This window comes from Pogona vitticeps, chromosome 6 (assembly GCF_051106095.1).
Source record: "Pogona vitticeps strain Pit_001003342236 chromosome 6, PviZW2.1, whole genome shotgun sequence".
Lineage (NCBI taxonomy): Eukaryota > Metazoa > Chordata > Lepidosauria > Squamata > Agamidae > Pogona > Pogona vitticeps.
The window spans coordinates 102437539-102453034 of NC_135788.1; the positions used below are offsets into that span (position 1 = coordinate 102437539).

At 44.5% G+C, this 15496-nt stretch overlaps 1 protein-coding gene across 2 annotated transcripts; it reads left to right on the forward strand.

Moving 5' to 3' along the window:
* The first annotated feature begins 1977 nt into the window (after positions 1–1977).
* Positions 1978–15218, forward strand: CHMP2A (charged multivesicular body protein 2A). Of its 2 annotated transcripts, none has more exons than XM_073004457.2 (6): positions 1978–2235; positions 7352–7537; positions 7661–7840; positions 9653–9783; positions 11243–11304; positions 12286–15218. In XM_073004457.2, exons 2-6 carry the CDS (start codon positions 7370–7372, stop codon positions 12405–12407), a joined length of 663 nt encoding a protein of 220 aa, XP_072860558.1. In that variant the 5' UTR covers positions 1978–2235; positions 7352–7369; the 3' UTR covers positions 12408–15218. The 2 variants fall into 2 exon arrangements, with proteins under 2 accessions (XP_072860558.1, XP_072860559.1); XM_073004458.2 differs by having other exon boundaries at positions 2108–2325.
* The last annotated feature ends 278 nt before the right edge of the window (positions 15219–15496 follow it).

A 15496-nucleotide genomic window follows, 5' to 3' on the forward strand; every position in this document is an offset into this window, starting at 1 on the left:
TTGTGAATGTCTGGAGATGGTCAGCTATCCTGCTTGTGTGCTTGCCTTGTAGGACTGTGTTACTGGACATAAAACAAGATGTAGCACACATGGTTTGTCAGCCCCTCCACCAGAATCTCTGTTCCAAGGAGGAGTAAGAGAGGTGAGGAGCTGTACTCTCCCTACTACTTTACAGCACAGATGAATTTAGTGTTAATCTGAACTAACAATAAATATTGTGATGCATTGGAGTTTGCAAGATTAATCATGGCAGAAGTGTTTGTACATCAGTGCCTGTGTCGCAGAATATGTCGAGTGTTATATTTAATTGGCAGACATGGAGGTGGGATAATAACTCTTCCTGTAAAATAAAACAAGTTATAGCCTGTAATAACTTTGATAAAAAATTGAAAGGGACAGAATAAACATAGTGTCCATAACATAACGATGATGATGATGATGATGATGATGTCCCATCAAGTCAATTCAGGGTTTTCCAGATACAGAGTACTCAGAAGTGGTTTACCATTCCCTCCTAGGGGCATCCTGGGACTGTGCAGCTTACCAAAGACCACACAGGCTGGCTCTACTCACAGAACACATTAGCCACTCCAAAATGATGAGATTTGTGTCTCCTCCACTTCCCCCCGTTAGAATAAGATCACAATTTTGTACTTTGAAAATCCATATTAACTGGATTTTTTCCCCAGGTATCATTATTTCAATATTATTTGCTGAATTTGAAGATGTCCCAGATTTCACAAACACTTTTTATTAGAATATCTAAGTGATTTGCTATTTGTGCTTTCTTAGAACAGCAGAGTCTTGTGGCACAATGCAGTCCAACATATTTTTAATTACACGCAATTTTGTGGACTTGGTCTGCTTTACCAGGAGCATGCCTAGGTTCACGGAAGCTGATGTCGAAATACCTTTGCTGCTTCATAGCCAGTCAAGCTGCATGTATAAGTGGAAATTGAACCACTCTTAAAATATATGCTGAAATGAAATTTGTCTATGAGGTGTTGCAAGACTGCTTTAGCTGCAGCAGGTTAATACAGCTCCCCTTCTGTAAACTGTATTCTGCCAGTTCTCAGCAACTGGTGCCATGGCATCTTAAAAAACCAGTCTTTACCAAGTTGAGTGTATGTGTGTAGACACAATTCTACCTTTTGAAATGTAAGTTTTCTATTTACAGATTTTATACACATCCAAAAAATTGCATTCTGCTACCATGTTGGCAAACTGGATGAAGAAAATCCATAGTGACAGTACAAAGCTGTTTTATTTTTTAAGGCTCAACCATCAGCCTGCTAATTAATGAGTTCCGTGGGATTCAAAGTTCTTTGCGACTTTTTTTAGTTGGTCCCAATAAAGTCATTACGTATATTATTATTGAGTCGGTAGTATACAGGTTGATCTTCAATCAGCTTGTCAACCCACACAGTGATCATTTCAGCAGGTTGACAAATTTTGGTTGTTAACAGTAAATGTAAACACGTACAGTACGTACTTTAATAAGGGGTCGTTTCCATCAGAGACGAATCTAACTCTTCCAAGCCCTGGGTTGTGTGGTTAACTATGGCTTTCCTTTAATAGCTCACGTGTGGGGTATTAGCGGCTTTAATGGGGACAATTATATATATTTTCTTTTTTAAAACATTTCATCTCATTACCCACACGGGGACTTTCTATGCAGGGCTTCAGATGAAGATAGCATTTTAAAATTTCCACTGGAAAGTATCTGTTGATAATGAATGAGGAAACATCTCTGAAACATCGAAAGGAAACCCAAATTAGAAACATCACTATTTTATTTTAGTTTATTGAGAGGGGATGCACGTTAACCAAAAATACGTTAAAACGGAGTTTCTCCATTGGCAAAAAAACCAATTTCCGCGCTATGAGGATATTCTGTCGAAACCTGGAAGTAAGCTTATGATGGTCCTGTCTACACTTTTCCTAACTCTTGTGCGACACTCGTCTCCCCTGGAAACCGGAGGAGCCCGCTCCCCAAACAGTCCCCGGGCCGCGTCTTTAGCCTTCCGTCCCACGCGACTCTATTGACCCCACCCCTCCCGACATCCGGTCCTTTTTTTTCTTTCAACAACATAACAAGGCGGGCTCTTGTCTCTGAGGCCTCCCTCCGCCTGCGTGACCCTGACGCTTAGTGGTACGTCTGTGACGTCACTGGGCCAAGGGCGGAAGCAGAGCGTGGAGGAAACAACAAGCAGCTTAAGGGAGATTGCAGGCTTGGTAAGCGGGGTCGGGGTGGGGTTCCTAGAGCGGTCTGGTCTTTTTGAGGTGGGGGGCCTGACTCGAGTCTTACCGTCGATCCTTGATAAGGTGAGAGGCTATTTTAGGTGTGGGGGAGAATTCACCTAAAGGGAAGGATTTGGGGGTCGGGATTGAGTGGACGTTCTGGGGGATCGAGGGGCAACCACTCCCAGCCTCCACCACCACCCATTTCCCCCTTCCTTCTTAATCTATTCACTTTTGAACTAATGACAGACCCGTTAAATAATTAGACACGTGTTTATTGCCTTCCTTTCCCCTTCCCTCCTACCAAATCCCATAATTTCAGTGCTCTTCCTCTATAAGACGAAGGCCCTGTTGTAAATTTCTGGTTGCTATTGCTCCATATCAGGAGTGAGCAATTAATTTCTATAAGGGGGGCCACATGAAAAATCTGAACTGTGTTCGGGGGCCGAGCCAACTTTACTTAAAAATGAAATGAAACTGTGATGTTATGATTGGTTTTTTTTTAAACTTGTAAATTTTCACAAATACTAAAGAGGGTTTTTTGCGATATGTTAAAGATAAGCAACTGATCAACTTTAGACAAAAAGCTATAAATGGTTTTGATGTTCATCTTGTTCAGTGAGAGAAATCCAGTCTGTCTTGGGCTTGAACAAGTGCTTGATCACCGGACTGGAGAGACGACCAGCGAGCCGGACAGGAGCGGCTCGTGGGCCATATGTGGCCCTCGGGCCGCACTTTGCCCAGGTCTGCTCTATATAATATGAAGCAGCTTCTTTTTGCCCTCTTTTTGTAAACATCAACTTTTCATGCTCCACTTCTGATTTGCTTCTCACAATAATTAGGTTTAACATTTCATCTCTTTGTAAGTAAGAGTAAAAACATTCGTTTAAGGAGACAATTTTTTTTAGAACACAAAGGAAGTGAATTTCGTTGTATGGTATACTGTGTATATACTTACAATGACAATAAATTATATTATTATAAGTGGCAGAACTGGTGGTGTTAAGGCGAGTCGACAACAGCAGTCCATATACAGTGACGTCTACAGTCCAGTGTAACTCATAGGTAAAGATACAGGAAATTAATAAAGGCATTAACCTCTAGCAACAAAGCATAGGTTTTAGTGGCATTTTCAATTCTTTTGATTTTCTTTTGAGATAGCTATAATACTGATTTTTTTTAAGTTGCATACATGACTCCTCTGAAATTTTAATTAGCCCCTTCAGGGAAAGATGTAGGCCATTGGTTGAGAATTGCTACTTTAAGGTGTTCTGTTTGCTTGCCACACCTTACCTTCTTTCTTTGATTTCCCTGTATACTGCTTACTACATTGTGATATACATTTATTCCATTTATAAACCTGACTTGATTCCGTGGCTGTAGAAGGTTTTAAAGTGTAAATAATAAATACAAATCTTACGCAATTGTTTACAAAATATGGAACAACAGTTTGGAGCTGTTGCTGGCTGCCTCAGACATGAGGTTATGGCATGAGTTGTTTGAATATGATCTTGTAGCGTTCCCCATTTATTAGGTCAATGGTTCATGTTTTGTTATGTAATGGTTCATGCATATTCATGTTGTTGAGAGGCGGAGCCAAGAGAGATGCTATAAGAGGCAAGTCAGAGAGTAAGGGTCAGTCAGTAAGAGTAACAGAGTCAGTAAGAGTGAAGAGGGAGTGAAGCGAATAGAGCAGTGGTCAGGGAACGGGTAAATTACCCCAAATGGGGTAAAAATGATAATCCTGGGGGAAATGAGGATGCAACCCTAAACCCCTTTTCTACTCCTCCTCTGCCCGGAGGGGGGTCCCTGGCTGCCCGATCACCCCCTTTCCACCCCCTTCTCCGGCTGCAACCGAGTCATGGCAAATGGCGGCTGGCGACGTGCCCCGGCCGGCGGAGTACAGCAGTCGAGGCGGTGGCAGGGCCAGCCATGGCGGCAAGGCCAGGGCGAGTGGCTGCAGTGCCCCATGCAGGAGGAGCCTCTCCTTCCAGTCCCTGGAGGGGGGGGAGGGCACAGCCATGATGGCGGCCCAGGCCAGGCTCAACCTCCTGCCACCCCACGCCCCGTCCCTGGAGGAGTCCGTCAGGCAGCAATGGAGGTGGTACCAGGTGCCCCTGGAGGGCGAGCCACCTGCTGCTGTTCGATGGCCACCCAGGAGCCGCCCGGGACTGAGCACGGCCCCGCCAGGCAGTGGCGGCGGCGAAGGAGGTGGCAGCCCAGGTGCAGGTGGCGAGGCTTCAGCGGTGGCGCTCGACTGGCCACGTGTGACCGAGATCCTTTCAAATCAAGGGGGCAATGTCGGCGTATATAAAATTTTTACGGGGTAAAAGGTAAAAAAGTTCCCTGACCCCTGGGATAGAGTGTGGATTTTGGGGAATTCTGAGGTGTGATTAGAGTTAGGAGTGTATTATCAGATAGAAGATTGTTGTTCATAATAATAGATTTAAAGAAGAGATCCATGAATCACTATCAATAACTGTAATCAATAAACAAAAGTTATATTTAAAAGACCTTGAAGTGTGGACTGAATCTTCCTGAAGCAATGGTGATTTAGTGATCACCTGGTGGCAGCAGTGTAAAAGAGGGGATTGTTTGCCTTCGTGTGCTCTGAGGCTTGATGGTCAAGCAAGGGGCATGAGGGTGAATGCCACAGTTCCCTGTAAGGTGCCCCTTTGTGCAGCTTTCTTTCTCAGTGCATGCACAGTGGGTGTTTCCAGCCTCTTTGGGGAACCCAGTGGGGGGGGTGGAGTCATGTGGGGGCTGAGCCCTGCTCCATGGGGCTGAAAATTAGAGGGAACGTTGCAACCAACCATTATCTCTGTATTTTGATGCCATGTATAAGTATTTGCCATGTTCTATCTCTCTCATGTGTGAGGAAGTGGACTTGGCCACGAAAGCTCACATTAAAACATAATGTGCCATCATATCTTTGTTTTTCTTTATTTGATCTTTTTCTTTTATTTCTTTGTTTTTACCCATAAAATATGGTAAATAGTGAGATCTTAGTTCTAAAACCACACATGTTCTTGAGTGTTAGGCAAGATGTGGAACTTGGGGAAAAATTGCCATGTTAGTTGTGGTATCTATGAGTTACAGTAATGTTTCTGAGAGACTTCCTAAATGCTAGCTTGGAATCTCTCTCTGGCTCTGGTCACTGCCCTGTGATGTCAGGCATTGTGATGCTACATAGGTTAGTGTCTTGGGTTTGTCCCTAGCTGCAGTTATCTACATCTTCTGTGTGAGTAGACTTTGTCCAAAGGTACAGCTGTGCTCCACTCCAGAGATCTAGTATGGTAGAAGTGCTTATTTTAAAGCAATTGAACAGGAAATAATTGAGACAGACTAACTCATGTAAATATCTTGAAATGACATTTAAAAGTTTAAGAACATGGTCAGGTCACTTAGAATCTGTAGCTCTGTAAGCTGAGTTATCTGCCAATGCTACGTATGTATCATTTTTCTTCTGGACTAGGGTGCCTTTAATACAGCTGTATAAAGATAAATGGTTTCCTCAGGTGCTCTATGGCAGTGGTCCCCAACCTTTTCCCAGTCATGGACTGGTTGGGGGATGGGGTCCATGCATGAGCAGGCACCCCCTGCATGTGGGGACGTGTGCACATGTGTGAGTGGGTGGGGTGCATGCATGGACGGGGGGTGCGCACAGGTGGGGGCACCCGTACCCACATGCGCAGTGGCAGGGCATCTGTCCATGCATGCGTGCATGGGGGAGAGTGCTGCGGGGGGTGGGAGAGCTGTCTCCATGGCCTGGTCCTGAGAAGACTGCAGACTGGAGGTTGGGGACCCCGGCTCTATGGAATCCCAGTATGTGCTTTTTCAAATATGACAATATTGGATTCTGTCCAACATAATTTTTTAACCAGAGCATTAGGGGTACCAAGATCTACGTCCATGGATACATAGTCTGTTCGGAGACATTGTGTTATTCTGTAGATGCTCTTTCTAAGAAAGCAACTGTGCTGTTGTGGTTCAAGATAGTTTATCATATGGCCTCACCGCTGATTTCATTGGCCAGTGAAGAAATAGGAATGGACTCTTGGTCAGTGAAGATATCCACAACTGTATCTAAGCTGGGTTATTCCAGGAGAGGGGATATGAGACCACCCAAGAACATGTTATTAAAAAATTATATGATATCAATATTTAGATTACCATGGTGTGTATGGTTGGCTGCTGCTCCAGTAGGATATAAAAAGACTTTACCTTGCCTTTTGGAAAGGTGCCCCCATTATTAGCTCACATGAGCTGAGACAATTGTCAAGTAAATGCAAATTGAACTCCTTACAGTTGAAATAGTTTTAGGGAAGTTATATGGACCCACATGGTACATGAAGATATTGCCCAGCAGGATGCTCTAAGACATGGAGGACATGGTTCATTTCCTAACATAATGCCCTGCATATGCAGATTTCAGGGATCAGTATCTTAAACACTTAACAATTGGGATCAAAAACAACTCCCCTTTATGTACAGTTTTATTCCTGCTGTCTGGTGCAGACTACTTATATATATCTTATCGTGCTTCTAGTTTATTAAATAAACCATGAGAAGACAGAACACATTGCCTACTTCACAATCTCCAAGTGAATCTTACAATTGAAACTTGATTGATAATGCTTATTTTATTATTTTATGCTTTTCTTGTTATTTATATGTATAGGAAGCAAATGTTATTTTTAAGAATAACATTTCTCTTTACATGTACAACTAGATTAGCTATCAGTCAACAAAGTAGAGTATTTGTATTTGTAAAACTGTTGAATGTGCTTTGAAACTGAATTAAGCTGCCTGATAATTGCCTTTTTTGTCACTTGTTTTTTCTTTTGAAAAAGTGATATTTCCTTGTGTGAACCAAATCACAGTTTCTCTGCATGGCTTTAATGATCAATCACAATTCACCCCTCTCTCCCTGGTTCTTCTTAGTGCCCAGTGTAAGATGGTAATTGTTAAATTCTGTTCGTAGTTTCCTTGTTCATCCGTTATTCTCATTTTGTAGTGCTCTACTCTGGTGGTGTAAGTTTCTGAAATGCAGAGACAGGCGTGTACACCTGTCTGACCCCTCTTCTGCTTTGTTTCTAAACAATTGCAGACTGATTTTTCTGTCACAATGGATCTGCTGTTTGGACGCCGAAAGACCCCGGAGGAGATGCTGCGGCAAAATCAGCGGGCACTGAACCGTGCCATGCGAGAGCTGGACCGTGAGCGGCAAAAACTGGAAGGCCAAGAAAAGAAGATCATTGCTGACATCAAGAAAATGGCCAAACAGGGACAGATGGTAAGCTTGAGAGGGATAACAAAAAAACAAGCAAACAGACAGACAAAAAAAAAAACACACCATGAATGTTGTGCATCTGTATCTCACATCTCTAACCTGTTTCTCACCCCTGCTCCATCCTAGGATGCAGTGAAGATCATGGCAAAAGACCTAGTACGAACACGGCGCTATGTCAAGAAATTCATCATGATGCGGGCCAACATCCAAGCAGTGTCTCTCAAAATACAGACCCTTAAATCTAACAACTCGATGGCTCAGGCAATGAAAGGTGTTACCAAAGCCATGGCGACCATGAATAGACAGGTGGGTCAGCTTGAGTGGCCCTCAGTGGAGAGGGGGAGCTCTGCATGGTCAGGAGAGATGTTTGACATTGTTGGGGGAAGCTATAGTTTGGTGTTGTAGCTCCTGATCTGTATGCAGAAGATCTTGGATTTCCTTCCTAGCGCTTAGATAGTGATGGGGAAAGCCTCTCACTAAGACTCTGGGGATCTGGTGTCAACCAGAATAGACGACAGTGGACTAAATGGATAAATGGTCTATAATAAAAGGCAGCTCTCTTAAATCATGAAAGGGCGTGTCATAGAATAGACATTGAGATGTGGTTTCACAAAGCATGTTAACTAGCCACAAAGCATGTTACCTAGCCACATAAAGGAAGCTTTGATTGGCTGAACAGTGTGGACAAGTGGTTGCTGGCTAAGGAAACACTCCCAGTAGGAAAGTTTTCTAAGAGAACTTGCACAGAGTCTAACCTCTGAAGAGGAGCCAAAAATATGTATAGTGATTAGGATGGGTCCTGTCCTGATCTTCATAGAATAATTGAGTTGGAAGGGATCTATAAAGCCATTGAGTCCAATCCCTTGCTTAGTGCAGGAATCCAAATCAAAGTACATCTGAGAGATGATTACCCAATTTTCTCTTGAATGCCTCCAACATTGGAGTGCTCGCCACTCAAGGTGGTGCTTAAGTATGAGCAGAACTTCTCTAAGGAAGCATCCATGATCTAAGTAGTCTCTTTGAGATCTTTTGCCATGTAATTTGTCCTTTCCAAAATGAACAGGCACACTGAAGTTCTTAAATTACTCAAAAGTATTTTTTTAAAGAATCTAAAGTGGGGTCTCGACTTACAAACGGCTTGACATACGAACGTTTCGACTTACGAACCACTCTCATAGGAATATATGGACTCGACTTACGAACTTAGATTCGAGTTACGAACTCTTTTTCCCCCTTTTTTAAAAAGCTAAGTCATCTTAGGTTAAAAGGAAAAAAAGAAAAAAATATCCCCCTCTAGTGGCAGAAGGCGGAATAGCAGCTTCCCATTAGTTTCTATGGACGAAAAGAGCAGATACGGATTAAATGGTTTTCAATGCATTCCTATGGGAAATGCAGATTCGACTTAAGAACTTTTCGACCTGAGTACTGCCTTCCAATACGGATTAAGTTCGTAAGTCGAGACCCCACTGTATAAAATGCAACCCTAGAGGAAAGAAAGCAGGATGAAGAAGGGAAGGAGCCCAACAATACCTGCAATGCTGTTGTCTGAATTAGGTGTTGTGAGTGTTATCAATGCTGGATTCTGAAGAGCAGTCATAGCAGGATTGCCATCAACTTTTTATGTTGTTCAGTTAAGATAATCTGTCTTGATCACCTGTGGCTGGGCAAGGACTGGAGTTTTCTAGTTAACTCTGCATTCTTTTAATAGTTTTTTTTTGTGTGTGGAACGGTTAAGGTTTGCTGTAAGCCTAGGGCAGGAAATATCTGGCATTCCCTGATGTTTTGGGCTTCAACTCTCAGAAGCCTCAACCAACATGGCCTGACAGTCAGTAGTTATAAGCCAGAATTACCTGTTAGTCTCACTCCTGCTAAGATGGAGGACTGAGTGAAGTGGATGTAAGCCATTTAGGGCTCTTTGTACTGAGGTCTCTTCAAGTACTGATGCTTTTAAAATGTTAATTAATTGTTTGCATCTGTTGGTGTTTCCCCTTCCTTACACAGTCAGGAAGATGCCACATTTAGTTGTGTGACTCAATTGTGTTCAGTGTATGGAAGGGGCAACAGTATCTTTATCTTCCTAGGACGTTGTCATTGCATAACTTTTTGGCTCCTTTTTAGCTCAAATTGCCCCAGATCCAGAAGATTATGATGGAGTTTGAGAAGCAATCGGAGATCATGGACATGAAGGAAGAAATGATGAATGACGCCATCGATGATGCCATGGGAGACGAGGAAGATGAGGAGGAAAGGTGTGTGAAATGGGCCCTTGGGGCAGGGGAGAGGCAAGGATAATAAGGAGTGGTCAGGGCATGAGATGGGCACGAACCATGGTTTGACGTTTTGGCCTGGTTCGGCATGGTGCTTGCACAGGCATTCCCATGGGCACTGCGTGCGCCCCTTCTCGGGCGATCACCCACTTACCAATGGCCGCGTGGGCTTCCATCTACCACCACCTTCGGGCGATTGCTCATCAGATGAATGAGTGATCCTCCACTCATTGCTGCTGCCACCAGTGAGTGTGGGATTGCCTGGAGGAGGCCAGTGTGCTACTGCTGGTGAGTAAGTGATTGTCCAAGGAGGTGGAGGAGGAAAGCACACTTCTGATAAGTGAGTGGGTGATGGGACAGAGGAGGGAAGTGCATGGTGCCTGCAGAATACGTGTGCAGGTACTGCATCAAGCTGAGTCAAACTGCTGTTCGTGCCCATCTCTAGTCAGGATGCATATCCTGTCCCTTCTTGTCTTATACAAAGAGAGCTAGAATGGAACATTACATCACAGGGGCCTCTACCTTATTTTCATGGTAGCAGCAACTTCTGCACCTGTTTTCCTGCTCCCCTGCCATGAAATGTCACAATGTGCTCTTACTGGGATTTCTGGATTGGGTATGTGTAGGTACGTGGTGATCAGGAGAAAGTGGGGAGATGTTTCTGTGGACACCACTGTGTGGCACTCTTCTAAAGGAGGCCACAGAATGAGCTGGAGAGCCCACAGAAAAGACACTGTTTTCCCTTGTAACTATCTTTGTACACATCCAGTACAGAGGAGTAAAATGTCTGTGTAAATAGATAGACTTTTTATATGTCTGGCTGTGTGTGCTGTTGCAGAGTCAGATCAAATGGTGTAATTGTAGAGCTGAAGATAACTGGAAAGAGTGGCCACTGGATTTCTTTCTTCTTAGGTTGAAATGTTTCGCTACTCACCCAAGTAGCTTCTTCAGTCTGAGGAGAGTTGGTAGGAGATCCCTTATATATCCTCCATGTTGGTATCACTTCCCCTTGGTCTGAATAAGCTGAAACCTACATTGGTCTGAAACCAACATGGATCTCCTACCAACTGTTCTCAGACTGAGGAAGCTACTTGGATGAGTAGCGAAACGTTTCATCCTATGAAGAAAGAAGTTCAGTGGCCATGACTCAACTTCCAGATAACCTCACCTGGATGACTGACAGTCTTCACAGATAAACTGGAAGGAATATGCACTGACTGTTGCTATTACAAGGAAGAGTTGGCGGTTGATTTTAAACTTTTTGTCTTTCTTTGCTGTGCAATCCAGAGTTATATTCAACAGAAACAAATGTGTAAATTGCTCCCTGAATCTCAAACAGAAACTCTATGTCTGGGGATTGAGAGGAGGTACATAGCACATGTAGACAGATGTGTCTTTCCAAGCTGAGAACTCATGCTTTCCCCTCCTCTTCTGTGTACAGTGATGCTGTCGTCTCCCAGGTGCTGGATGAACTCGGTCTGACGCTGACGGACGAGCTATCTAGTGAGTATCTCAGTGTAGTGGTGATTGGGAGTAATATGGGAAAGGCAAGAGGTCATGAATCTCTTAGACAGGGCAAGGCATGGAGTCCAGCATTCAAGTGAGCCATTTCAAAGCAATGCATTGATTCAGAGGTTCAAGAAGGAAACCCCTTGGATTCTCTAGGGCAGTGGTCCCCAACTTTTTTAGGTCCGCAGACCGGCTGGGAAAGGCGGAGCACCCCCCACTTGTGTGCATGTGCGAGCCAGCGCACTTGCATGTGTGCACAAACTTGTGTGCATGCACGAACAGTGGTGTGCTTGTGTGGGCACGTGCTTGTGTGCATGTATGAGTGGTTGCACTGCTGTTTCCACATGTGCACGAGAGGGAGAGAGCACCTGCACAAGCGTGCGCAGGCGCAAACAGCCTTTGCGGGGGTGAGTGCATGCAGGGTTGGGGCGGGAGGTCTGTCTTTGCGGCCCGGTCAGGTTCAGGCCATGGACTAGCACCGGGCCGTGGACCAGGGGTTGGGGACCTCTGCTCTAGGGAACTGATTACTGGCCTAGATCAGGGGTGGAAGTCAAGCAGCTCTTATCTCACAAGGTTTCCAAGCCTCTCAATGTCTAAATTCCACATGTGATACTTCAGCAGCTCAGTCTTCATATTTAACAGGGTGCTGGTGCCTTTCTTAGGCATAACCAGCTACAAGGTTGAGATGCTGAGAGTGTGGCAAGAACCAGGAGGAGAGCATGGAACAGTGTTTGTAGAGACCCGTGTGGGGTACTGGTTAGAATTGTTTTCGTATTGAAAATAGTTGGGTTAACATCTTGGTTGAGCTGGGAAGCTTTCTTGGGAACCGTGGACTGGCCACGCTCTTCCAGCCTGAACCTACCTCACAGGGTGGTGGTGATAAAGTGGAGAGGAAGAACCCTGTATGGTAGGTTAAAATGGCATCTAAATGTAATAAATCCTGTGCCATCTGAGACTTTTTCTTCTCTTTCGCAGACCTGCCTTCGACCGGCGGTTCTCTGAGCATAGCAGCAGGGAAGAAAGCCGAGGCCTCAGCAGCTCTTGCGGATGCCGATGCCGACTTGGAGGAACGGCTAAAGAACCTACGGCGGGATTAGTGGACCCACAGTTCGGCACCCCTCCCCTGCTAGGGTTTAGCCTCTTAAAACACTATTGATATTGGGATGATCTTTGCTTTAGCAAGGAGTGGAGCCTTGCAGCTTTTTGAGGGGTAGGTGGTGGCAAGTGGCTTAAGGCAAGGACAGGGGTTAAAATGGAGTGAGGCAAGTCTCATATTTTCCGCTCCACTTCCTTTTAAAAGGACTTTAAATGCCACTTGCTGAGGTAGGGGTGGGTAAACGGGTTTTCTTCTTTTCCTGTATCTTCTACATGCCTCCGTTCCACAAGCCTCGGAGGTGTTTAGCTCCTTGCCGAATGAAGGGCGGGCGTGGGGTGACAATAGCCTCATGTAATCCCTGCCCATTCCTCAGTTTTCTCATATTGATGGGAAGAAGGTGGATGGGGGAGAGAAAAGATGTGACAGTCAGCACCTTGGTTGACACCTCCTGCCCCTGTGAAGGTGGCAAGAGATGTTCCAGCACTTTCCAGGCCTAAAGCTTTATGTTCGGCTCAGCCTCCTGGAGACAGGAGTGCCTCATCATTGTGTCTGTCTCCTTCTTGTAATAAAGGTTGTAGATTTGTACTGAAAGCGCCTGTGGCATTTGGTGTTGCTGCTGAGATGGAGCATTGAGGGCCTGCAGCCCTGGCTATATGTGGTCCCGAGAGACCTGGTGCTGCCGTTTGTTCAGATTTCATTTGGACTGCAGCCTTTGGCCCTCAGAACAGTCTGTGTTTGCCACTGGGTTGTGTTGCATATGGGATTTATTTTTGACTTTTTTTGTCTAAACTGTTATTAGCTTTCTCCTGAGCCTGAAATTAGTTGACCATTGCTGACGCTAGCAGACCTACCACCAAGCTCTGTTTTTCTCTACTCCGTATCCACCCCGTCCATCACCTTGGAAGTTCGTGAGATGGACCACTAGGGTCCAAGTGCTCCATGCAGGAAGTTAAGCCGCTAGCTTTCAGGAACAAACTTTCTTGTTCCTGGCGTCTTCACCTGTGATGTGGATGGAACCTTGGGGCCTTTTCACATTTTTATCTGAAACTTGGAGAGACAAATGATTGCTATACAGCAGTAGGTTCCCAGATGTTCTTTGACTAAATCTTCCAGAAACCTTCACACCACTAGCTATGCCAGCCAGGGTTTCTAGGTGTTGTAGTCCAAGAACATCTGGGAACCCAAGCTTGGAAAACAGTGATATGGAGGTACAGAGAAGAATCAACAATATTTGCAAGAGGCAATGAAAAAGAAATCTACACAGATTCTGGAGGTTATGGAAAGCTTTCAGAGAAGCCCATGAGGAATGGAAATGGGTCTGGATTTAGACTAGAGCAGCGCTTCTCAACCTTGGATCCTCAGATGTTTTTGGACTACAACTCCCAGAAATCCTGGCCAGCACAGGTAGTGGTGAAGGCTTCTGGGAGTTTTCATTCAAGAACATCTGAGGACCCAAGGTTGGGAAGCACTGGAATAGGGCATGGTGCCTTCTTGTTAGATTTATATCTTGTCACTGTACTGTTTTTTGTCTTTCTGCTGCTTGATCTAGGTACTCTTGAATGAAACCTTTGCCTGCAACAGCATCCAGGATTTAAGGCTTGCTATGTTTTGCAGGTAAACATGAATGCAGCTCAGGAAATCTGTGGGCAATTGATAGCTGGATTACACTCGTGTCCTGTGCAAGAAATTTGCACCAGCTGGCTTGTCCCTTGCAGCACAAGGTCCCCAACCAGATCATGTTGGCCAGGTGCTAGTCTAGTTTAGTCCTTAAAGGTGTTTTCTTCCCTCCTATATACTTGTGGCAGGAGATCAAGTGGGACTGGCCTAACATAGGTGTCATTATTATCATCATTACCACTCAGATATCCAGCAGGTTTATAGAAGGAGACTTCTCTTTTGATGGGTAATGCGTGTTTTAAAAATCACTACTAGAATGTTAGTATTTGGAATGAGAGACCACCAAGGATTTGTCATAACCCTAAAGGCTCCCAGGTCATCGCAAATGTATCTTGTTTCCTCTGAACTGTTACCTTGGAATTCGGTGGAGGCCTCCGAGGTGGCAGAAGGAAATTTCCTGTCTCTTTCAGCACCCTGCTCCATCCCATGTAATGTAGAAAGAAGGGGATCAAATTGCTCATGGGGAGAAACAGAATACTGGACTACATTGGCCTTTGGTAGGATCTAACAGAACTCTCTTCTGTTCTTAAAATCAGAAATGTCTATTTAATGCCTCACATGCAGGTTTTTGTGGGCAGAGACAAGATCTGTGCATTTATTCCTGAGAATTTTCTGTAAAATCATTGGTGATTTCATAGGTTTGGATTTGGGCCAAAGTACCCCTGAGGATAAACAAAGTTTAAAACAGGACGGGGGAAGACAGATGCTCATGAGTTAAATACACATCACAGGCTTGCACATTCGATTATACCAGGATTCTAGTTTACTGTGTCCAAGATAACATGCTGGTACACGTTGTTGACTAATGCCACTGCAAACAAACAGTGAAGCAAACTAGGAATTTATGGTGACCATAGCTTCTTTCTATGACTTTTTGTAGGGGAGGTAAAAATTAGGGCTGGGCAATTTGTCAGGGTCTGGGTCCTTTTTATCCCTCCCCAGACCTTTGAGAATCCTGCTGCCTTGAAACACCCTACCTAGTCACTTTATATTTGTAAATAAGACCTTTAAAGATTTAAAACTGTTTGCAACTTTGTACATTGTTTTTTCCTCCTGGGGTGGGGTGCAGCATGCAGTCTGTGAACCACATTATGCATAACCCTGTGCTAAATAAACTCCCTTTGGTTTGCACAAATCCTGGCTTACTGTGATGTGCAGATGTGCCCGGTATCTCCAAAAGAGGATAACAGACTTGCTTTGTTCTGGAAAGCCGGTAATGTGCCATCTTTTGGTGCAGGGTGAACTCTCCTCTGGAGCTGGTGTGCTCTGCTGGCTTGTCCTGTATTGTTTGGAAAGACATTCCTGTGAGTCTGTCATAGGCTTGATGCACCTCTGTAAATGACCCATGGAAATTATTCCATTCTATGGTTGTCTTGACGACAACCATGTGGAGGCTGCTGCTCTGAAGTTCTA